The sequence below is a fragment of the Triturus cristatus genome, chromosome 3_2 (genome assembly GCF_964204655.1).
Source record: "Triturus cristatus chromosome 3_2, aTriCri1.1, whole genome shotgun sequence".
NCBI classification, from domain to species: Eukaryota; Metazoa; Chordata; class Amphibia; order Caudata; family Salamandridae; genus Triturus; species Triturus cristatus.
Genome location: NC_140584.1, coordinates 818,792,107 through 818,816,608, shown reverse-complemented (window position 1 = coordinate 818,816,608; position 24,502 = coordinate 818,792,107). Strand labels below are relative to the sequence as shown.

At 42.6% G+C, this 24,502-nt stretch overlaps 1 protein-coding gene and 1 long non-coding RNA gene across 9 annotated transcripts in view; both read right to left on the bottom strand.

The window, feature by feature from the left end:
* The window catches only part of MPP4 (MAGUK p55 scaffold protein 4), a 397,034-nt gene extending 372,925 nt beyond the window's left edge, over positions 1–24,109 (bottom strand). For 7 of the 8 annotated variants that reach the window (XM_085648977.1, XM_085648979.1, XM_085648978.1 and 4 more), the window contains exons 1-2: positions 23,989–24,109; positions 20,544–20,660 (exon numbers count right to left, since the gene is read on the bottom strand). In XM_085648977.1, the coding sequence (XP_085505103.1) occupies positions 20,544–20,625 (82 nt within the window). In that variant the 5' untranslated portion in view covers positions 20,626–20,660; positions 23,989–24,109. The remainder of the gene's footprint in view (positions 1–20,543; positions 20,661–23,988) is intronic. The other variant, XM_085648980.1, reaches the window with a different exon arrangement.
* LOC146858213 (uncharacterized) lies at positions 1,522–2,838 on the bottom strand. Its single transcript, XR_014980008.1, has 3 exons — positions 2,763–2,838; positions 2,599–2,659; positions 1,522–2,135 (listed from the first exon to the last, which is right to left on the bottom strand). It is a non-coding gene; the product is annotated as an uncharacterized LOC146858213 (long non-coding RNA).
* Positions 24,110–24,502: the final 393 nt, after the last annotated feature.

Genomic DNA, 24,502 nt, shown 5'->3' with positions numbered 1-24,502 from the left:
CTTTGTTATTTCTGGTTATCGTTCAAAATGCGAACAAATCTGCCGAGGTCAGGAACGCCTGACCTCGGCAGATTTGTCCGCATTTGAATTTGAAAAAAAGAACGAGCAAGGACTTCCCCCGCCCAATTGCCTGGCACAAGAAAGTTCATAAATTGATAGGCAACCTCATTGTATCAATCTATTCGCCTAAGCCCTCAAGGGTATATTGGGCTTACCCTTTACCTGTTACTTGTAAATTCAGGGCAGGATCCAATGGGAATATTTCCTATCAAAGGAACAGGTAACATCCCTGTATCCCACGTATTTAATTTGATTTTCTAGCCAAGCCCGGGAATCCAACATCCTCCTACCACACTGTTACCGGGAGGGGCATACCCTGAAAGTAGGTGGGGCCCTCTGTGACCATAGTAACACCCACACAGGGCACTTTTCTGGCTTTTTAACGTTTGAAAATAGAAATGTACTTTCAAAAACATTTAACAGTATGGTATGCACCAAGCAAAATATTAGCCAGAAGGGGCGCTTCTTTAGGGAATACAAATCCACCGGAGTAAATCAGTATATGCATTTTTTCTTTTTTTCCCTTTGTCTCTAAACTTGGTTCCCCAATGCGAGCAACATCGTTTTATTTCTAAAATCTGGATATCATTCCAGCTTTTTTACGCATGTCATTCCCCCATGCCACATCACATGTTATGCCCTGCACTCAGCATCACGGGCCGTGCCCTTGATGCGCTGTGCCCTCGACACGAAGCCCAGCCAGTTCCTGCTGGGACACCTGGGATTGCATGCGTGCAGCAGGTTAGTGCTGATAAGAGCACACAGCAGACGCGAGGCCCAGGCTGTCTCAGCAGGGACACCGGAGCTTGCATACATGTCAAAAATACTGGCTGCAATGACAGCAATCAATTCAAAGGCACTCATGACGCGAGGACCAGGCACCTGACCGTAAACAAGGGACCTATTTAAGGCTACGATCCCGCACACCTTCTTTCCACATCGTGGGAGAGGAGCGAACACAACTAGGCACATGGCGAGAGACGCACTTTGATGTAGCAAGAGTACGAGTGGTGGTGCGAACGTGTGCTTGTGTGCAATTTTACCATTTCAACAGGAAATACTGAACGCCCAATCAATTTGAATTTTTCTTTCAAAGTTTGACTACAGAGGTCTCTCTTTCACCCTCCTCCCATGGGGTATTCAGGAACCTCCATAAGGGTAAGGTTGTGAGCTGATCTCACACTTTTGTACTTAAACAATCTGTGTGTCTCACGTTTGTAGTGACACGTGTCTCACACGAAATAGCCACTATATGTATATTGATGCATGTGTGGCAATGTTCATTGTGCTCTGACCGTATATCTTTCAGTGAAGGTCGGATACATTTCTTTTTTTTCCATTTTTTTAATAAACTTATTAGCATTTATTTAATGACATATTACAAGCAGTTTACTCGTCACAGTAGATTTTTTAACAAATGGTACAATTCAGTACAAAACCTTTCTTATACCAGCCACCCTTCTCGCCCACATTCCGGATTCTGTTTCAGCTTATCTTGTCGGCCTATGATCTAACATCGATGGGGAAGTACAAATATTGACAATAGTAACAGATTAGACAAACTGCACACCTATGTTTTAAATACAGATTAATCAAAAAGTACTGACAGTAGTCATAAGTTAATCAAAGGTGCTGCCTTTTTGTAGCCAGTGCAACCCCTACACAGGCCCTAGAGAATGACAAAAAATGTTCAAACAAAAGTTTGAAAAAAGGCGCACTATCCACCTGCCCTATGAGGTGCAACTGGTAGATCTATAAAAGTAAACAAGTGTATTTGGTACATCACTATACTAAACAAAAGTAAACGAAAAGCACCTATGGTGCCTATTTTAATTCAGGTTGTAAACAGCATCGTAAGTGAAGAATAAAGTGAGCTGAACCATAGGTATGTTTTGAAACAATTTGACAATTGAAATTGAAAAAAAGACAGTAATAATGATGACTTAGAGACAAAACAGTAGTGTGTGAATCTTCATAAATTTCTGAGATTCTTCTTTATTTTCTTAACGTATTCAAAAAGAACGTCAGGTGTCCCAATCCATTTCGGTGTGACACACACCTTCTTCAGGGGTATACTGTAACAATATATACATATAAGTATATAAGTCAATTCGAAATGAAAACAATACAAGTATCAAAACCAACTTATATATATGTCCGACTGTAACATTATTTGGCATTTTATAACCCTTGGTATCCACTGCTAACCAGCCATTGTTCAGCATGCAACTGCCATGAAACCCGTTTTTTTAAAAAGAAGCGAGAAAAGGATGTAAGGAGTGAAAAAAGTAAAAAAAGAGAAGAGGATTTTTAAATAAAGTTTATTGAAGATTGACAACCAAAAAAGTAAAGATAAAAGTAAGAATAAGGAATACCAGAATGACACCAGTGGGTGTTGAATCGTGATACCTATTACGAAACGGCTAACTGTCTCAAAAAGTGCCCGTCCAAGTGAAAAGTGAATTCTGGTGCATTAGGTGCTCGAGTAAACCGAAGGAACCACCGTGACCAAACCATAATAGCCTACGGAAGACTCACCTCCCAGCGTTCAAGTGAAAAACGACACACGAGAAAGGGTCCAGATCATCACTCACACGACCTGTGTTGCAGAAATTGAAAAGGGCGTTCTGGTGTTACCAAAAAATTAGACTCATAAATTAAACGGAAGGGGAACAGTGTGCCCAACTTAAAGTGCAGCTTACTTCGCCTCATCCATAATGCGTATGCATCCAACTTCAAAAGACTTAAGCGCAGTGATGAACCGTGTCCGGAAACGTCTAGGATTGAAAAAATGGTGCAAAAATGGTGCCGTTAGCTAAATGCATACCACGACCAAGATTCAAAGCGATTAAGGTTATCTATGGAAGACCAGTAAGTTGTCACCACTACACATACCTTTTAGTACAACGTGCTGTGCGATCTAGAAAGGATCCTATCTTCGAATGGCAAAGATTCGATGTGGCTAGAAGCTTACGGGTGCATATTTAAAAAACGTAAAGATCATGTGACCAAAAGGAAACTTGTGAACATCGAAAGAGGACTATTTCGGGCGCCATGTCGGAACGGGTGCCTGATCATAACCACGGTCCCAGTGAAAGATAAAAGTAGACAATGAAGAGTAAAGGGGACATGAAAGAAAAAACCGTTTCAAAGGTATCTGGAAAGTAGATGGCAAGAATGCCATGTAAGAAAAGTTTACTGAAATGAGCACACCAAATGCATAGGTGAAATCACATTAACAAGCATGAAACAAATATGAAACAAATATGAAACAAAATGCAATCTTCAATACTTAACAGTGAAACGGCTGTGAAATGTTGTTGTCATGCAACCATACTTAATCACAGAAAATGTATCAGTTCTATTTTGTCATTCAAACCCCCAGGGCTCATGGTCTGTAAAAAACGTATCCAGAATGTTTCTCTTTGAGCCAAGTGCCTATTGGGGTCAGCATGTGAGAGATCGGATATCTGCTCAAGAACAGTGAATCGAAGTTGGGGTATGGTATGCTTGTGTGTATTCCAATGTAATGCTAAACAAGATTTCTGATTAAAAGTGCGAATAGCACTTTTGTGTTCAGTTACCCGTATTTTTACTTTTCGGGTTGTTCTCCCCACATAAACTTGGCCACAGGGACATTTGATAGCATATACTACCATAGCTGTGTTGCAATCTGAAGAATGTTTTAGCTTAATGGATTTGCCCGTGTGTGGATGTGTAAAGGTGTCACCCACCATGACATTCCCACAGTGACCGCAATTGTAACATTTACGCATCCCTGAGTGTTTGAGCATGTGTGAATTGGGAGTTCTTTTGGCCAAAATCTCTCTGATGTTCTGAGATCTAGAAAAGGCGAAAATGGGTTTGGCATGAAAGACATTCGTGAAATCATTTTCTTGCTCTATAATCTCCCATCTCCTGAGGATACTCCGTTTAATCGCCATAGCTGATGTGGAAAATTTTAGAACACAAACTTCACGTTTAGACTCAGGTTTTTCAGTTTTTTTCAATAATTGCATTCTGTCCATACTGTACGCCTTAAGCTTCGCCGAGTCCAGAACGGGTGCTGGATAACCTCTGTCTAAGTATTGTTGATACATAATATCGGTGTCAATTTTCCCTTGGTCATCATCAGAACTGATTCTGCGCACCCGGATAAACTGAGATAAAGGTAAATGGTTTTTCAGGGATTGTGAGTGAAAACTCCGAAAATGTAATGCGTTATTCCTATCGGTTGGTTTCTTGAAGATCCTGGTTGTTAATGTAGAATTGCGTTTTTCAATCTGAATATCCAAATAGTTGATGGTGGTGTCATTGATGGAATGTGTGAATTTGATGTGGGGATGACAGTCGTTCAAGCTTGAAATTGCATTCTCCAAAGCTTCTTTCGTACCCCGCCATAAAACCAAAATATCATCAATGTATCTGAGATACAATAGTAGATGTTCTGTCCATGAACTGTTGTTCAAAACATGCTCGTCCTCGAATTTGGCCATGAAGATGTTGGCATACGGTGGTGCCCCAGTAAAACCCATTGACGTGCCAGTCTTTTGCAGATAGAACTGTTGCTTCCAAGAAAAATAGCTGTGGTATAAGCTGAATTGAAGTAACTCAAGCAGAAAAATATTCAAGGTTTCTGCATAGTCATGTCGAAGCAACATCCATTCAACCGCCTCAATTCCTTCCCCATGGGGGATTGAGGTGTAGAGGGCTGTGACATCTATGGTAGCCAGGAGCACATCTTCTGTGTTGGGTAGCATGACTTTTTGAAGTTTATTGAGGCAATCCGTGGTGTCTTGTACATATGTCACCCATTTCTGAACCAACGGTTGTAAAAAGTGGTCGATAAATTTACCTAATGGTTCATGTAGCGACCCGCATCCTGCCACAATGGGGCGAAAGGGGGGGTCTGTCGGGTTCTTATGCATCTTGGGAAGCATGTATATGTGTGGCCTTTTAGGGTAGTTGTTACTTAAGAATCTGAAAGTATTGTCGTTGATCCAATTCAAATCTTTGGCTTTTGTCAGTATCGACGACAAAGTTTTCTGAAAGATGTCAGTAGGATCTGTGTCTAGAACCAAGTACGTGTCAGTATCCGAAACATGCTGATCCACTTTGGCCTCATAAAAAGTAGTGTCCATGATTACTAGGGCGCCACCCTTGTCAGCCGGTTGGAAAGTTAGGCTTCTGTTGGAGGCTAAGTTTCTGAGTGTTGCCCATTCTTTTTGACTTAAGTTGCTCTTGATCGTTGTAGCTTGATGAGAATGTAAAAGGTCTTTTTTCACAAGAGTTTCAAATAGATCAATGGCCTTGTGACTGGTCGGTGCCATAAATGTACTTTTGGGCCTGAATTTTTTTGATGCGATGTCCTCTGCTAGGATGCTGGATGAATCCTGTGCGATGTTATGAAAGAACCACCGTAGTCTAAGTTTTCGGGTGAATTTAAAAAGTGCAATTTCTGTTTCCAGTGCATGAGTGCGATAAGTTGGCACGAAAGACATACCCTTGTTAAGTAAGGTTTTTTCGATGGGTTTCAAATGAACACTAGAGATATTCATGATTAATTCCTCCGAGGATTCCGTCGGCCTCCGTTTGTTGTTGTCTTTTTTGGTGGTGCCTTTTCCCCTCCTGATTCGCCTGTAGCGCCTCCCGTTGTTAAGGTACCCTCTGGGGGATGGTTGGACGTCCGACCCAGGTCTAAAAAAGGTGTTTGTTTGCTCATACCACTAGTAGAAGGAGTGCTCTCAGTAGTAGTAGTAACCAAAGGAGTGCGAGTGGGAAGTGTGTCTTGCTCAGTCGCAATACTTTCTTCAGAGGTCGAGGCCTCAGGTTTACGGAAAGTTCTTCTTTGGGCGTACACCTCTGCCCAGGTGTACACCTCATCGAGCTTATAATCAATAGTGTCCCTTCGAAATTTCCGCAATTTGCGGTCATGCACTTCTTTTGCGTGTTCATCCAATTTATCATTCATGTCTTTTAAGGTTTGTTGTAATTCCTCAGACGTTAGTCTCTGTGATAGGTCATCTTTCAGGTCCTTAATCTCTACTTCTAGTTCTTTTAGAATGGCTGATAGTTCCTCAACTATCAATAAAATCAGATCTAAGGAGCATTTATTCAAAATTGCAAACCATTTATTCATAAACGGTTTATTAAATTTGAATAACATGGGTCTTAGTGCTATGCGTAACCCTCTTGGGATCCGCTTGGCCTTGTGATACTGTATAAGTGTGGTTGCATGCAGTCTTTGATTGATTTCCCGCCTTAATGTGTAGTGTAGTTGTTTGAGTAATTGGCTGGTCGATCCGGATGGGGCTTGAAAGGCCCGTGTCTCATCTATAAGGGAATATATGTTTGCTGCTTCTTCAGCAGAATAACCTTTTGTTTCTGCTTGGTTAGTGGTTAAATGGGAAATGTCATCGAAATCCATGTTGGGTGCTAGTTGTCAAAAGTGAGGCTGATAAGTGAATGACAATAGTAACAGATTAGACAAACTGCACACCTATGTTTTAAATACAGATTAATCAAAAAGTACTGACAGTAGTCATAAGTTAATCAAAGGTGCTGCCTTTTTGTAGCCAGTGCAACCCCTACACAGGCCCTAGAGAATGACAAAAAATGTTCAAACAAAAGTTTGAAAAAAGGCGCACTATCCACCTGCCCTATGAGGTGCAACTGGTAGATCTATAAAAGTAAACAAGTGTATTTGGTACATCACTATACTAAACAAAAGTAAACGAAAAGCACCTATGGTGCCTATTTTAATTCAAGTTGTAAACAGCATCGTAAGTGAAGAATAAAGTGAGCTGAACCATAGGTATGTTTTGAAACAATTTGACAATTGAAATTGAAAAAAAGACAGTAATAATGATGACTTAGAGACAAAACAGTAGTGTGTGAATCTTCATAAATTTCTGAGATTCTTCTTTATTTTCTTAACGTATTCAAAAAGAACGTCAGGTGTCCCAATGCATTTCGGTGTGACACACACCTTCTTCAGGGGAATACTGTAACAATATATACATATAAGTATATAAGTCAATTCGAAATGAAAACAATACAAGTATCAAAACCAACTTATATATATGTCCGACTGTAACATTATTTGGCATTTTATAACCCTTGGTATCCAGTGCTAACCAGCCATTGTTCAGCATGCAACTGCCATGAAACCCGTTTTTTTTAAAAGAAGCGAGAAAAGGATGTAAGGAGTGAAAAAAGTAAAAAAAGAGAAGAGGATTTTTAAATAAAGTTTATTGAAGATTGACAACCAAAAAAGTAAAGATAAAAGTAAGAATAAGGAATACCAGAATGACACCAGTGGGTGTTGAATCGTGATACCTATTACGAAACGGCTAACTGTCTCAAAAAGTGCCCGTCCAAGTGAAAAGTGAATTCTGGTGCATTAGGTGCTCGAGTAAACCGAAGGAACCACCGTGACCAAACCATAATAGCCTACGGAAGACTCACCTCCCAGCGTTCAAGTGAAAAACGACACACGAGAAAGGGTCCAGATCATCACTCACACGACCTGTGTTGCAGAAATTGAAAAGGGCGTTCTGGTGTTACCAAAAAATTAGACTCATAAATTAAACGGAAGGGGAACAGTGTGCCCAACTTAAAGTGCAGCTTACTTCGCCTCATCCATAATGCGTATGCATCCAACTTCAAAAGACTTAAGCGCAGTGATGAACCGTGTCCGGAAACGTCTAGGATTGAAAAAATGGTGCAAAAATGGTGCCGTTAGCTAAATGCATACCACGACCAAGATTCAAAGCGATTAAGGTTATCTATGGAAGACCAGTAAGTTGTCACCACTACACATACCTTTTAGTACAACGTGCTGTGCGATCTAGAAAGGATCCTATCTTCGAATGGCAAAGATTCGATGTGGCTAGAAGCTTACGGGTGCATATTTAAAAAACGTAAAGATCATGTGACCAAAAGGAAACTTGTGAACATCGAAAGAGGACTATTTCGGGTGCCATGTCGGAACGGGTGCCTGATCATAACCACGGTCCCAGTGAAAGATAAAAGTAGACAATGAAGAGTAAAGGGGACATGAAAGAAAAAACCGTTTCAAAGGTATCTGGAAAGTAGATGGCAAGAATGCCATGTAAGAAAAGTTTACTGAAATGAGCACACCAAATGCATAGGTGAAATCACATTAACAAGCATGAAACAAATATGAAACAAATATGAAACAAAATGCAATCTTCAATACTTAACAGTGAAACGGCTGTGAAATGTTGTTGTCATGCAACCATACTTAATCACAGAAAATGTATCAGTTCTATTTTGTCATTCAAACCCCCAGGGCTCATGGTCTGTAAAAAACGTATCCAGAATGTTTCTCTTTGAGCCAAGTGCCTATTGGGGTCAGCATGTGAGAGATCGGATATCTGCTCAAGAACAGTGAATCGAAGTTGGGGTATGGTATGCTTGTGTGTATTCCAATGTAATGCTAAACAAGATTTCTGATTAAAAGTGCGAATAGCACTTTTGTGTTCAGTTACCCGTATTTTTACTTTTCGGGTTGTTCTCCCCACATAAACTTGGCCACAGGGACATTTGATAGCATATACTACCATAGCTGTGTTGCAATCTGTAAACCTGAGGCCTCGACCTCTGAAGAAAGTATTGCGACTGAGCAAGACACACTTCCCACTCGCACTCCTTTGGTTACTACTACTACTGAGAGCACTCCTTCTACTAGTGGTATGAGCAAACAAACACCTTTTTTAGACCTGGGTCGGACGTCCAACCATCCCCCAGAGGGTACCTTAACAACGGGAGGCGCTACAGGCGAATCAGGAGGGGAAAAGGCACCACCAAAAAAGACAACAACAAACGGAGGCCGACGGAATCCTCGGAGGAATTAATCATGAATATCTCTAGTGTTCATTTGAAACCCATCGAAAAAACCTTACTTAACAAGGGTATGTCTTTCGTGCCAACTTATCGCACTCATGCACTGGAAACAGAAATTGCACTTTTTAAATTCACCCGAAAACTTAGACTACGGTGGTTCTTTCATAACATCGCACAGGATTCATCCAGCATCCTAGCAGAGGACATCGCATCAAAAAAATTCAGGCCCAAAAGTACATTTATGGCACCGACCAGTCACAAGGCCATTGATCTATTTGAAACTCTTGTGAAAAAAGACCTTTTACATTCTCATCAAGCTACAACGATCAAGAGCAACTTAAGTCAAAAAGAATGGGCAACACTCAGAAACTTAGCCTCCAACAGAAGCCTAACTTTCCAACCGGCTGACAAGGGTGGCGCCCTAGTAATCATGGACACTACTTTTTATGAGGCCAAAGTGGATCAGCATGTTTCGGATACTGACACGTACTTGGTTCTAGACACAGATCCTACTGACATCTTTCAGAAAACTTTGTCGTCGATACTGACAAAAGCCAAAGATTTGAATTGGATCAACGACAATACTTTCAGATTCTTAAGTAACAACTACCCTAAAAGGCCACACATATACATGCTTCCCAAGATGCATAAGAACCCGACAGACCCCCCCTTTCGCCCCATTGTGGCAGGATGCGGGTCGCTACATGAACCATTAGGTAAATTTATCGACCACTTTTTACAACCGTTGGTTCAGAAATGGGTGACATATGTACAAGACACCACGGATTGCCTCAATAAACTTCAAAAAGTCATGCTACCCAACACAGAAGATGTGCTCCTGGCTACCATAGATGTCACAGCCCTCTACACCTCAATCCCCCATGGGGAAGGAATTGAGGCGGTTGAATGGATGTTGCTTCGACATGACTATGCAGAAACCTTGAATATTTTTCTGCTTGAGTTACTTCAATTCAGCTTATACCACAGCTATTTTTCTTGGAAGCAACAGTTCTATCTGCAAAAGACTGGCACGTCAATGGGTTTTACTGGGGCACCCACGTATGCCAACATCTTCATGGCCAAATTCGAGGACGAGCATGTTTTGAACAACAGTTCATGGACAGAACATCTACTATTGTATCTCAGATACATTGATGATATTTTGGTTTTATGGCGGGGTACGAAAGAAGCTTTGGAGAATGCAATTTCAAGCTTGAACGACTGTCATCCCCACATCAAATTCACACATTCCATCAATGACACCACCATCAACTATTTGGATATTCAGATTGAAAAACGCAATTCTACATTAACAACCAGGATCTTCAAGAAACCAACCGATAGGAATAACGCATTACATTTTCGGAGTTTTCACTCACAATCCCTGAAAAACCATTTACCTTTATCTCAGTTTATCCGGGTGCGCAGAATCAGTTCTGATGATGACCAAGGGAAAATTGACACCGATATTATGTATCAACAATACTTAGACAGAGGTTATCCAGCACCCGTTCTGGACTCGGCGAAGCTTAAGGCGTACAGTATGGACAGAATGCAATTATTGAAAAAAACTGAAAAACCTGAGTCTAAACGTGAAGTTTGTGTTCTAAAATTTTCCACATCAGCTATGGCGATTAAACGGAGTATCCTCAGGAGATGGGAGATTATAGAGCAAGAAAATGATTTCACGAATGTCTTTCATGCCAAACCCATTTTCGCCTTTTCTAGATCTCAGAACATCAGAGAGATTTTGGCCAAAAGAACTCCCAATTCACACATGCTCAAACACTCAGGGATGCGTAAATGTTACAATTGCGGTCACTGTGGGAATGTCATGGTGGGTGACACCTTTACACATCCACACACGGGCAAATCCATTAAGCTAAAACATTCTTCAGATTGCAACACAGCTATGGTAGTATATGCTATCAAATGTCCCTGTGGCCAAGTTTATGTGGGGAGAACAACCCGAAAAGTAAAAATACGGGTAACTGAACACAAAAGTGCTATTCGCACTTTTAATCAGAAATCTTGTTTAGCATTACATTGGAATACACACAAGCATACCATACCCCAACTTCGATTCACTGTTCTTGAGCAGATATCCGATCTCTCACATGCTGACCCCAATAGGCACTTGGCTCAAAGAGAAACATTCTGGATACGTTTTTTACAGACCATGAGCCCTGGGGGTTTGAATGACAAAATAGAACTGATACATTTTCTGTGATTAAGTATGGTTGCATGACAACAACATTTCACAGCCGTTTCACTGTTAAGTATTGAAGATTGCATTTTGTTTCATATTTGTTTCATATTTGTTTCATGCTTGTTAATGTGATTTCACCTATGCATTTGGTGTGCTCATTTCAGTAAACTTTTCTTACATGGCATTCTTGCCATCTACTTTCCAGATACCTTTGAAACGGTTTTTTCTTTCATGTCCCCTTTACTCTTCATTGTCTACTTTTATCTTTCACTGGGACCGTGGTTATGATCAGGCACCCGTTCCGACATGGCGCCCGAAATAGTCCTCTTTCGATGTTCACAAGTTTCCTTTTGGTCACATGATCTTTACGTTTTTTAAATATGCACCCGTAAGCTTCTAGCCACATCGAATCTTTGCCATTCGAAGATAGGATCCTTTCTAGATCGCACAGCACGTTGTACTAAAAGGTATGTGTAGTGGTGACAACTTACTGGTCTTCCATAGATAACCTTAATCGCTTTGAATCTTGGTCGTGGTATGCATTTAGCTAACGGCACCATTTTTGCACCATTTTTTCAATCCTAGACGTTTCCGGACACGGTTCATCACTGCGCTTAAGTCTTTTGAAGTTGGATGCATACGCATTATGGATGAGGCGAAGTAAGCTGCACTTTAAGTTGGGCACACTGTTCCCCTTCCGTTTAATTTATGAGTCTAATTTTTTGGTAACACCAGAACGCCCTTTCCAATTTCTGCAACACAGGTCGTGTGAGTGATGATCTGGACCCTTTCTCGTGTGTCGTTTTTCACTTGAACGCTGGGAGGTGAGTCTTCCGTAGGCTATTATGGTTTGGTCACGGTGGTTCCTTCGGTTTACTCGAGCACCTAATGCACCAGAATTCACTTTTCACTTGGACGGGCACTTTTTGAGACAGTTAGCCGTTTCGTAATAGGTATCACGATTCAACACCCACTGGTGTCATTCTGGTATTCCTTATTCTTACTTTTATCTTTACTTTTTTGGTTGTCAATCTTCAATAAACTTTATTTAAAAATCCTCTTCTCTTTTTTTACTTTTTTCACTCCTTACATCCTTTTCTCGCTTCTTTTTAAAAAAACGGGTTTCATGGCAGTTGCATGCTGAACAATGGCTGGTTAGCACTGGATACCAAGGGTTATAAAATGCCAAATAATGTTACAGTCGGACATATATATAAGTTGGTTTTGATACTTGTATTGTTTTCATTTCGAATTGACTTATATACTTATATGTATATATTGTTACAGTATTCCCCTGAAGAAGGTGTGTGTCACACCGAAATGCATTGGGACACCTGACGTTCTTTTTGAATACGTTAAGAAAATAAAGAAGAATCTCAGAAATTTATGAAGATTCACACACTACTGTTTTGTCTCTAAGTCATCATTATTACTGTCTTTTTTTCAATTTCAATTGTCAAATTGTTTCAAAACATACCTATGGTTCAGCTCACTTTATTCTTCACTTACGATGCTGTTTACAACTTGAATTAAAATAGGCACCATAGGTGCTTTTCGTTTACTTTTGTTTAGTATAGTGATGTACCAAATACACTTGTTTACTTTTATAGATCTACCAGTTGCACCTCATAGGGCAGGTGGATAGTGCGCCTTTTTTCAAACTTTTGTTTGAACATTTTTTGAAGTACAAATATTGCCACGGTATGTATTACATTTCCCCCACACCTTGGGCCACTTTTTAGGGAATCCTCTATTTGTGTAGACTGCAGGTTCAGCCAACATGCACCAATGGACATCCCGTCATCCGTATAGTTGGTGGCTCGGGAACCCCTCATCTACAAGCGATGTTACGCTTTGCTAACATGAAGCTCAGTGGTCGCCCATGTTTGGTTCATGCGATTGAGGTCTGTAGCATCCCATATATTGAGCAGACATATCTTGGGGGATAATTCTAGAGCCGTCCAACACACTTCTCTTCCCACCCTATTGACCGCCCCCCAAAATGATTGAATGAAGGGACATTCCGAGAGAATATGATAGAACGTACCTGTCTCCCCGCATCTTTGCCTACAGTCTGTGGAGCTACTCCAGCCCATTTTAACCAATGCAGTGCATATAACATATGTGCTGTGCAGAATTTTCAATTGGACCAGCCACAGTCTTGATGGTATAGCCACCTCGCACGGGGAGGACAGCTCATCGCGCCAATCCTATTCCTCCAAATCCCCCACATCGTACTGCCATCGCGTATATAGTGGGTGCATCGGGTCTGGTAAATTGTTAATTATTTTCTGATTGGTGAGTGAGATAGCTTTGCTATCCATGGGATCTGCTAACAGTCTATCCTCAAGTGGGTTGGCTTCCGGGATCGCGCCTGTTTCTCCGGTTGCCTCCAGTAAGGCATGTCGGATTTGTGAGAAGCGGAATGTTTCTCTTATGGACAATTTATATTCTTTTTGTAAGTCCGCAATGTCCCTATTTTACCCTTTTTAACTAAGTCTCCGACTTGCGATATACCAATGATATCCCATTTGTTGAATCCACTGTAATTACTTAAATTGCCCAGTATTTCAGCATGCCAGAGGGGAGTCATTTGTGTTAATTTATTACCCCAACCACATATTGTGGTGGTAGTGTGCCATATGGCAACCAGGAGGGCGGTAGGACCAGTAAGCTGTTGGCTACGCAGTTTTGTGTAGGGTGCCTCTCTGTACCATCCCCAAACCATCAGCCATCTGTCCATCTGACATACCAGGTCCTGTTGCTCTCCATACACCCATTTATTAATAATTGACAGGTGTGCAGCCCAGTAATAACTACGGATATCTGGCAGGGCAATGCCACCATCATACCACCCTTCTGACTAATTTGGGTCGTGCAATACGCAGCGGTTTCCCTTCCCAAAGTAGATGCCTAGCCTCCCCATCGATTGATTTAAAATAAGTCTCTGGAACCACGGAAGAGCCATCATTTTAAATACTACAGCTCGACCCAGCAGTGACACAGGCAGCAATCGCTAATGGCGGACATCACTCCGCAGCCGCGTCAAGGGGCCCAGTAGATTCCTTTCATAGAAAAGCGATGGGTCAGCCGTTGCATATATGCCCAAGTATGGAAACCCATCTCTCACAATAGTGGCCTCACAATTAGCTGGGAGATTCGGTGCTGGCCCATGAAGGAAATAAACAACTGATTTGGACTAGTTTATTGTGTACCCTGAGTACTTGCCTTGGTTTGAGTAAATCTTAAGAATCCTATTGACTGAGGCACTCGGGGAGGCGACGTACAATAAAATGTCGTCCGCGTAGAGCGATATTCCCATTCATTGGCCCATTTAAGTCCCCGTATCAATGGATCCCAGCGTATCCAGCATGCAAGGGGTTCCAGCACTAGAGCGAATATGAGGGGAGACAGTGGGCAGCCCTGTTGCGTTCCTCGTCGCAGAGTGAATGCGGTGGATACATGCCCATTGACAACCACTTGAGCAAGTGGCTGCGCATATAAGAGCTTAATCCATTCGAGATAGGTTGTCTCCACTCCCATACGCTCAAGGACCACCAACATATATGGCCATTCAACCGTATCAAAAGCCATGCATGCGTCCAACAAAAGAATGGCCGCATTTTCATTGATGGTGTGTTTCCTGGCGAGCACACCATTCAAACGGCGCAGATTCATAGCCGTATTACGGCCAGGCATGAACCCAGACTGGTCTGGGTGGACTAGTTTTGTTAATATAGGTATCAGCCTGTTGGGGAGTACTTTGGCAAGTATTTTAACTTCGGTATTTAACAGGGTTATTGGTCGGTATGAAGTGAATTCCTCCTCTGGTTTCCCGGGCTTACGGGTCTGATACATTTCTGATGGTAATCTCACTTTTTTACATTACAGGTTTAAGGAAACTCTTTCAGGTAGAGTCTGACACAGGTCAGCCTATCCAGTGGTAATTTTGAGCCAACTTTGATACGATAGGAGCCTACATTCTTTTTCCCGTCCTGATGAATGCCGCGGACCCCTTGGGCCATTTGGGCAGAAACATGTTGATGACTTTAACCACTATGGTGATGGGGTACTGATGACCCCATTCCCCATTTTTCATTTTAATACCAAGTAGTTGCCTGTTGAAATAAATGCATTTTGGCATTTACATTGGTTTTTAAATTATCACTCACTTTCACTGGCCCCCATTTAGATTTAGAAGTGCTTCCCTGTCTCGAGGTCAAGTCAGAGGAACTCATTAAGCGCACATATCACCATAGGGTCCCATGCCGCTAGCGAAGACTCCGTAAGGACTGACGATCGAAGATGGAGGCATTATAGATGGTCAAATAACCAGGTTTTTAGTTCCTTACGGAAAAGCTTGTGGTCAGAAGTGGAAAGAAGATGAGGCGGAAGTTTGTTCCAGAAAGCTGGTGCGAGAAAGGAGAAGGATCGGCCGCCGTTCCTTGTGGTGCGGATTCTTCGAGGTGTGAGGAGACATTTAGTACTTGATCTGAGCGTCCTACTTGGCTGATACCAGCTAAGTTTCTTAGCAAAATAGCTTGGCCCGGTTCCATACATGCTCTTGTGAGCGAGACAGAGGATTCTGAAGCGGCATCGCTTCTTAACAGGAAGCCAGTAAAGAGTCCTCAAACTGGGCACTGATGGGGCTGTTGATGGAAGGTTTAATACTAGTCTAGCAGCGGTGTTCTGCAAAACCTGAAGCGTGGAGTAGAGCTCCTCGTTTATGGAAGTCAACAGGGCATTACCATAGTCAATATGACTTATGATAAGTCCCTGGACCAGCAATTTCCTGGATTCGATGGGATTCCGTTGAAAACTTTTGCGTAGTTTACACAAAATGCCATAACAGATGCCAACTGCATGATTTATATGGCTTTTCATTGACAACTGATTGTCAATCATCAATCCGAGGTTCCGCACCACAGGTTTGGGAAATGGACATTTGCCTAGATTCTGAGATCACAAGTCGCTGGACCAGTATTCATCCGCCTTACCAAAAAGAATGACCTCTGTCTTATATCCATTAAGTAGTAAGTAATTGGTACACATCCAGTTGTCAATATGGGTCATGCAGTTTTTAAAACGGATCTTTGTGACAGTAGGGTCAGGGCCAACAATAATTAATAGCGGAGTGTCCTCAGCATATGACACTACATCAAAGCCGTAGGACCTGATTTTCCTGGCCAGGGGTGTTACGTACAGGTTGAAAAGCATGAGTGTAGGCCCGCTCTCTACCAAACAGAGTGTCTAGAGAGCGAGGACTGCCAATGACAAAGCATGACACCTGGTGGTGTGTGAGGGCAGTCCTTCACTTTTTGTGAGATGCCCGGTACTCTACCGAGTACCTTTTAAACCCCTGTTAATTTTTCATTCAGGGTAGCTTCTTTTGTGTATACATGTTAAGGTTGGAGGCCAACTCACCCTGAATACCCTGTGCCTCTAGTTCGCCCCCTGGAACTTCCCAGGGTTAGTGTGTTGCACACTTCCTACTAATAGTCCCACAACAATGCAACACACTTGTACAAACCTGGTTGGTCATTGGAAATCTACTTGGCTACAAACCAATCATCTTAGAACCATCAAGATAGTTAGGCTTTATCCTGGATAAGAACCGAAACCTGCATGCGCACTTCCACGCTTTATCAGAGTGCCCAAAACCAAATAAGCATTCTCTGGAAAATCAAGCCAGTAATCCTTAATAAAAATTTCAAAATAGCAGTGCAATCATTGGTCGTCTCAAAACTGGACTAAGAAAACAACCTTCTAAGAGTCATTTCCAAAGCTCATATGGCCCCTTCTGAGGGCTGTTTTCAATGCTGAAGTGGGTATTGTATAAGGCACAAGAAGAATGGATCATTTCACTGCTTACCTAATAACTCTAAAATGGCTCCCCATTGAGGTCATGTGCTTTTTCAAGCTAGCCTATATTGTTCACAAGGCCATACATGCAAGCTTAGCAAACTATATGTCCCAGAAACTCATTATCTCAGGCAGATCCAGGTTACTCCAAAGCGCTGACTCTCCTGACATCTTTAAAAAAATCTTGCACCCTTACTTAATGTTTCTCTGAGAGTGATCCCCAACTTTGGAACTACATTTGCCTTCGTTAAAAACGAACTATTACTACATCTCCTTTAATAAAGAACTCTAAGTCCTGTTTTTTTTAAAAAGACATCTTGAAGAAGCATGCAGTGACGGTGCTGACTTGTGTGGTCATGTACAGTTTGCTGTTAATAACTATTCCAAGGTTCCTTGCATGGGTGCTGGGTGTGTGTCTGAGTTTGGCCAGCCACCAGTTGGAGTCCCATAGTGAGGTGATCTTGCCGAAGATCACTACTTCTGTCTTGTCAGCATTGATCTTGAGACAGCTGGCTTTCATTCAGTTAGCGACTTCAATCATGCAAGTGGTAAACTTGTTTCTTGTGTTCAGGGTCTTCTCCAAGAGGGAGAGTATGAGTTGCATGGCATAGGAGAGGATGTTGAAATTGTGTGTGCGGATGACGTTGGCCAGAGGGATCATGTATGCACTGAAGAAGGTACTGCTCATCGATAAATCTTGAGGCACTACGCAGGCTTCTGAGGAGAACGGTGCCGGGCGGAGAACGGTGCCGGGCTGACAACTTGTGTCCTATCTGATAAGAAGCAGCCGATCCACCGGAGAGCAGGCCCTTGGATGCCAATCTCGTGCAAGTGCCTGATGAGAATGGGGTGCGAGACCATGTCAAATGGTGTAGAGAAGTGCAAGAAAACGAGGACTACTGTGTCTCCTCTGTCAAGGATCACACTGACATCATCTGTGATGGTAAAGAGAGCTGTTTCTGCACTGTGATTTGACCTGAAACCGGACTGCATGGTGCTGAAGAGCTGATGGTTGAGGAGGTGGTCAGTTAGGTGTCGGTTGATTAGTTTCTCTAAGTCCCTATGTTGGGTATGGTAAGATGAAGATGGGTCTGTAGCTGGGAAATGTAACTGGGTCAGCGGATGGTTTCTTGAACAAGGAGAGGACAACTGATAGTTTCCAGGAATATGGCTGATGGGTGCCAGTGCATTGCTGATTGGTAAGAGTTCTTTCGTGAAGGCATGGTGGGGTAAGTATCAAATGGGGGGGCCCTCGTGAGGATGGTCTTCATGGTAGCAGCTATTTCAACAGTGTTGATGCTAGGCCAAAAGGACAGGAGTTTATTCCTTGGCCCAGATGAGAAGTTGGGTTGCGATGGTGATGGGACCTGGTTGAGGGTCGAAGTTGCTGTATATGGAAGTGATTTTGATACAGAAGAATTCCGAGTACTTGTTGCATAGGTCTTGTGAGGTGGTGATGTTTCAGGAGGTGTCCGGAGACCTTTGATTATGCGGGAGCTTTCCTTGCTGCTGTTAGTGCGAGCACTGATGTGATCTGCAAGAGCTGTATGCTTGGTGTTCTGTATCTGATAGTGGTAGCATCTTAGGCAAATTTGAAGATGTATGTATATGTGGTATCTTGTCTTGTTCTCCATTTGTGCTCCAGTTACTGCAATGGCATTGTGTCAGCCTGAGTTCCTCTGTGTATCAACTGGTCAGGCCCTTGCCATTGGGTTGCACTTCAGGGGAGCAAGGCTGTTGGTGCATGCAGTGTTCCATCGGTTGAAGTTCTTAATGGCTTTTAGCAAGTTGCTGGTGTGCTTGGGTCAATGCCCGGTGAAAGCAGAAGCCCACTCCTCTTTTGAAATGCTTTTTCAGCTATGGTGAGCAGTTCTGGTAGTGGTAGGTCTGTGGTGGTACCAGATGGGTGTGCTGAAACTGATGAGGGAATGGTCTGTTTAGGTCTTGGTGGCAGGCTTGTCGATTGTTATGTTGCTGATTGAGAAGAAAAACGGGTCCAGCATGTGTCCAGCAGTGTAAGTCGGTTTGGTTAACTTGCTGGGTGAGGCCAAGGTTTCTAAAATTTTCTAAAATGCCCCTAGAGTTTGGGTTGGTGCAGTCTTCTAGGTGAAAGCTAAGATCTCCGAGGAGGATGAAGGTGCTGGCATTGATGATGAGGGGTTTGACGAAGTCCATGATGTCGCTGGCAAAACTGGTGCGGCGTCCTGGTGGTCTGTATATGAGGGTTGCCGCCAGGGAGAAATTGGCTGTGATGCATATCTTGAAAGTGAGCTATTCCATGTATCTTGTGAGGATGTACTACTTGTAGGTGGTGTAGCTGGTGGTATCTTTGAATATGATGGTGACTCCACCTCTGGCTTTGTACTGATGGTCTTGCCTGGAGATCTTGTAGTCAGCGGGGATGGCTGTAGTGATGTCTGATGCAGAGGTTGGTTTTAGCCTTGTTTCTGTAAGGAAGAACATGTCCGGAGTGTGGTTGCGCAGTAGGTTCCAAATTTCAGTGGCATGTTTGGTAAGCGAGGAACATGCATGCAAGTGCGTCATGTTGTGTGGGTGTTGTTTACGCTGTGTGAGTACGAGCAGCTGGCAGGTTTGTGTGAGTGTGAGCGAGTGGGGTGCTCTTGGTGCAAAAGTGGTGGGTGTAGGGTGTGGGAAAGGCATGAGAATTTGAAGGAGGTGCATGTTAATGCTCCTTCCTTGTTGAGTGGTGCCGGGGTCCAGGCACAGACAAGCTTGCATTTGGTGAGCCATCAGCGCCATTAAGTAGATCCTGGGAGGGGAGAGGAGCTCAGGGTGCTGTAGGAGGGAAATCAATGTTGCCACTACCTGTGCAGATGGTTGATGGTAAATCCAGTGATAGACTTACATTATGATTAGTAAGCACTTTCACTTCTGAGTGAAGGATCCAATACATTGTACATACGTCTGCCCTATATCCCCCACCACGCTGAATCTTCCTAACTGAACTAGATAGATTTTCTCTTCCTGAGAACAACCCCTGTCCCCAAGAAGTTACATGATATTTTGCATGCCTCATTGAAAAGTTCTGCATACTGTTTCTCTCTAGCCTCATGTTATATCAACTTGCTATGTGAAATGCTCTGCTACCCAATGCACCTGCTTACGCTATATAATACATCAAGTAGATAAATATTTACATCTCAAGAGGACACTGAATCATTACAGATTTAAGTATTTATTTCACATATACATTTTACACAAAAGCATTTTTTTGTTGCTTAGCTTTTGCATTTAGCAGTGCTTTTTTATGTTTTAGTCAGGACTCCAAATGCAAGCCAGCCCCACTGGCTTTGTCAATGCTAGCTTAAAACTATAATTCACTAATATCATTCCTCACATTAACTGCAGAGCTCTACTGGAGCCCTATTGGCTTTATTGACTGCTGTACAATAACACATTGAACAACCACAATTTCATGGTTTGAAAAAGGGGTGTTTGACTTATACTGTAGGGTCTCTTAATCTCAGCAATGGCTCTATCAGAGATGCCACCACTCATCAAGTGTGCGCCAGCTGGTACCTACCGTTGTCCAGGGAGCGCTGGGTAGCAGGCTCCATGATCTCCACCTTGCCAACGGACCTGCCTTCTCCCTCTGGGCCAACCATTCATGCCCACGCTGCTTTGGGAAACAGACTGAGATCTGAAGAAAATAATTTAGCCAAGAAATCAACATTAAGTGTATACGGTTATGTCTGCTTTTTAAAGTGCAGCAGACAGAAGCAGGCTGCCTCTTATAGTTTCATTGAAATTTCACACACTGTCTCTTTAAACACTGACTTTGCCCTGATTAATGGACAACAAATTGAGAATAAGGCTGGCTCAATTTTTTATCAAAACTTAAGAACATATTAAGTTAGTGGTTCCCAACCTTTTTAGAACCACGATCCACTTTTTAGAACAACAAATTTTCTGCGACCCCCCCTACCATTAGTTGCTATGAGGTGAGGCGATTTTTGAATGTAACTAAAGCATAGTGTGGTAGCACTTGCTCATTTACAGACAGCACTTTTCCATTGAAATGGCCACTAAATTTGCAGAGAAATACAGTTTTACTGATAAAACTATATAGCACACAAATGATAATGTGTTGAAATCGGGTTTCTGTGAATATTTATTGTTTGTGCATCACCAAGTAAGGGCCTTGATTTGTTTTGATCATATTAAAATCTCTGCCTCTAGCACACTTCAGAATTACAAAAAAAGTGTTTAATTTTTGTTTTCCCAATTGCTGGATGCAAACACTTCATTTACAGGAATTTATATTTTGTTGTGTTTTGCAAAATACAACATCCTACATTGTCACATAATTCACTTTAAAAACTCTTCTCATTTTGCAGTCAGAGAAAGAAAAGTAAACACAAATCCTCATGTTAAAAGAATAAAGCAGGCTGACAAATGACCTTTTGAATCACCAAGTGTGACAAGTTCAACACAGAATTTCAAAGCCTCTTTAATTATTGCTCTGACTTTCGGGAGCCTGACCCATAGTTTGGGAAACACTGTACTAAGGGTTAAACTTTAATTCCATGATTTGTTCACTGCTCCTTCAGCATTCCATTGCTTTCCTACTAAATTAGGCACTATGAAAGTAACTACTTACATATACCTACCTGCACACATACCAAGAACATATTTACATATACATAAATGCAAAGTACCAGTGCTATTTTTACAGCCAAGGGGCGGTCATAACTTGAGTAATTCAGCATAGTGTAATCACATGGAATTACCTAAAAATTCCAAAAGATTATGCATAATTATGCAAGAGGAGTAATTGTGCATTTAGCGCTATGACTTAGCACAACAATTACCCCTTGTGTCGAAAATGGGTGCGAGAATGCATTTTTATGCTAAGAAATTGTCGTAAATGCATGAGAACACGAACAGCACTATATGTGCTCTTAGGGTAGGATTTTCCCCCATATTACTTCGTGAATTTGCATTGTTTTCTTAGCGTAAATTGCACCCGTGCGTCCAGTATGGACGTGAGCATGCATTTTGTGCTAAGAAATGGTACTAAATGCAACAAAAAATGAATAGCGAGCAGTGGCTCGTGCTCACTAAATGTGCTCTTGCAGTAGGATTTGTTTCCCTAAAATCACTCAACTATGAGAGCAGGAGTAATCACGTTGTCACTGTAAATTCATATTTTCAGTAATTCACAGAGCAAGGCAGAATTACCAAAATTACTCTGATTACTCTGGCATAATTGAAATTCCACCAGGGCCTAATGCAGCATGCTCTTACGGTCTTCCTCATAGGCCTATGGCCGGAGGCGAGTCTGCTGGGAGAGCGTGTATTACAAGCACCATTAGAACATAACATACATTCTTCCCCGTGGTACAACCACGCTTCTCGACGTTACTTTTCTTTACAGTACTGTCCCATGCTCCTGCAACTGACCTTTCGCCTTGAAAATTACGTCATTACATTTCTTGATACTGCTGTCCCATGCTTACTGGTCTTTTGCCTTGTACATGACGTCATTACCTTTCAGCGCAATATTGCCACCCTTCTATTGATCCTGGCCATGACGTTTAAATGACGTCATTACCTTTCTTGATCATGGTGTACCTTGCTTCTGGTGCTGGCCTTTGCCTTACAAATGACGTCATTGCCTTTCTTGATACGGTTGTCCCATGCTTCCTTCCGGAGCTGGCTTTTTGCCTTGTAAATGGCGTAATTACCTTTGAAACTACGATTGTCGCCCTGATATTGATACTGGTCTGATTGTCTTTTAAATTACGTCATTACCTTTCTTGACGTCGTTGCCCCCTTCTTCTGGTGCTGGCATTTTGCCTTGTAACAACGTAATTCCCTTAAACGCCACCACTCTCGGCCTGCTTCATCTGCCCTCGTTTGTAAATGACGTAATTACCTTTGTAGATACCATCGTTTCCCTGCTTGTGGGGGCGGCCTTTTGTCTTGTAAGCGACTTTATATTTGAGCTGAGTAACTAGTTTCAGTCAGAGGAGATCTGCGGACCCTTTTCCGGAAGCCCCTCGTGTAATTATATATTTGCAGCAGACAGCATTTAGAATACAAATGTGCAAGAGGGCGGGTCCGATGGTTACTCAGACCCTTTGACTGAATGTGCTATGAATTAAAAATGCCAATGGATGGAAATAGCAGGACGAGACAGCTCAGTACACTTCTGAATAAAACACATGCAACAAACAACGCCACAGGGACAGCTGACAATTTCATCATCTTAATGACATAGTTACACATTAACATATCTTCAGATTTAATATGTGAGGTTTTTACGTGGGGTGCTTTCAGGTACGTCAAACGTTTCTGTAAACCCCAAATGTCACGAGCACCTACGTCAAATAAAAAAAACGACAGCTTCAGCATATGTCGCCACATAATAGCTTTCGCAGTTAAGTGCTTCGTCATTAAAATCTACAAATGCATATTGCAGCACGACGGAGGGGCCCTGAAAAGCGTTGAGCCTGGGGAAACATGTCCCCTCTGGTCCTCCATACCCCATGCCCAACATTTGGCATGGCCCTGATCACTTTGCTGAGCACGTGATTTTCTGTCCCTTCTGACGGGTATGTAAGTTATTTTCTGCCTTGTCTATATGAAGTGGTCAGAAGGAAATGACGGCCGCTGCTCCGGATCCAACTGGGAGACGGAGGTTGCAGGCCCGCCTTTTTATTTTTATTTTTTTGCTATTAAATCCCCCATAGGTTTGTTTCACCGTGGCGACACTTGTAAGGACTGCTTTGACAGGGAGCTGATGGGCTGTCCATGGTTTACATTACTAGGGGTTCAGCTTTGGAAGGTTAGCGCAGCCTCAGCCCACACAATAAGTCCTGCGCGCTGCCCATCTGTTACGAAATGCTATTAGGATTCATTAGTGACCTTAACTGGGTTATAGAGACCAAATGAGTCTAATATTCGCCACTACCTAAGTGCTATTCAATTGAAATCGGTAATTGCACCCCACGTGGACCCCTTACCTGGGTCTGCTGCCGCTCCTACCAGGTCCAGGGGCTCCGGGTACACCATGGCGGTTATGTGGATGTCAGGAGCCAAAGTGACCTCGGAACCTGCCTAAGCAGTATACATCCTCGGCCTGCTAATCCGCAAAGACCCGCTCTACAAGCCACTTACCCTCCCGGGCCGAGTCACACAATCTGCTTAACCCCTTCTCACTGGAAAAGGCCACTGCAAGCCACGCGCGCGCACTGCGTCAGTACCATTTCTGCGAAACTGGGAATGCGAACCCCAGAGGCACAGTGGCCTTTAGGATAGGGGTTCGAATCCTGGGAACGTCCAATGGTTTCCTCGTAAATGGGTAAGTCAGGGCCCAGTGTTAAGAGCACGCGCATAGAAACCTTGATGCAAATGATGCGCAGCGTGATTCTGCGCACGACTAAAACCGTGCTGTAAAAATGCGATTAACGTGCATGAGTGATTCTATTTGTTGCACGGCTAAACGTTGGTGCCAAGTACCTTGGCAACTGTAAACAA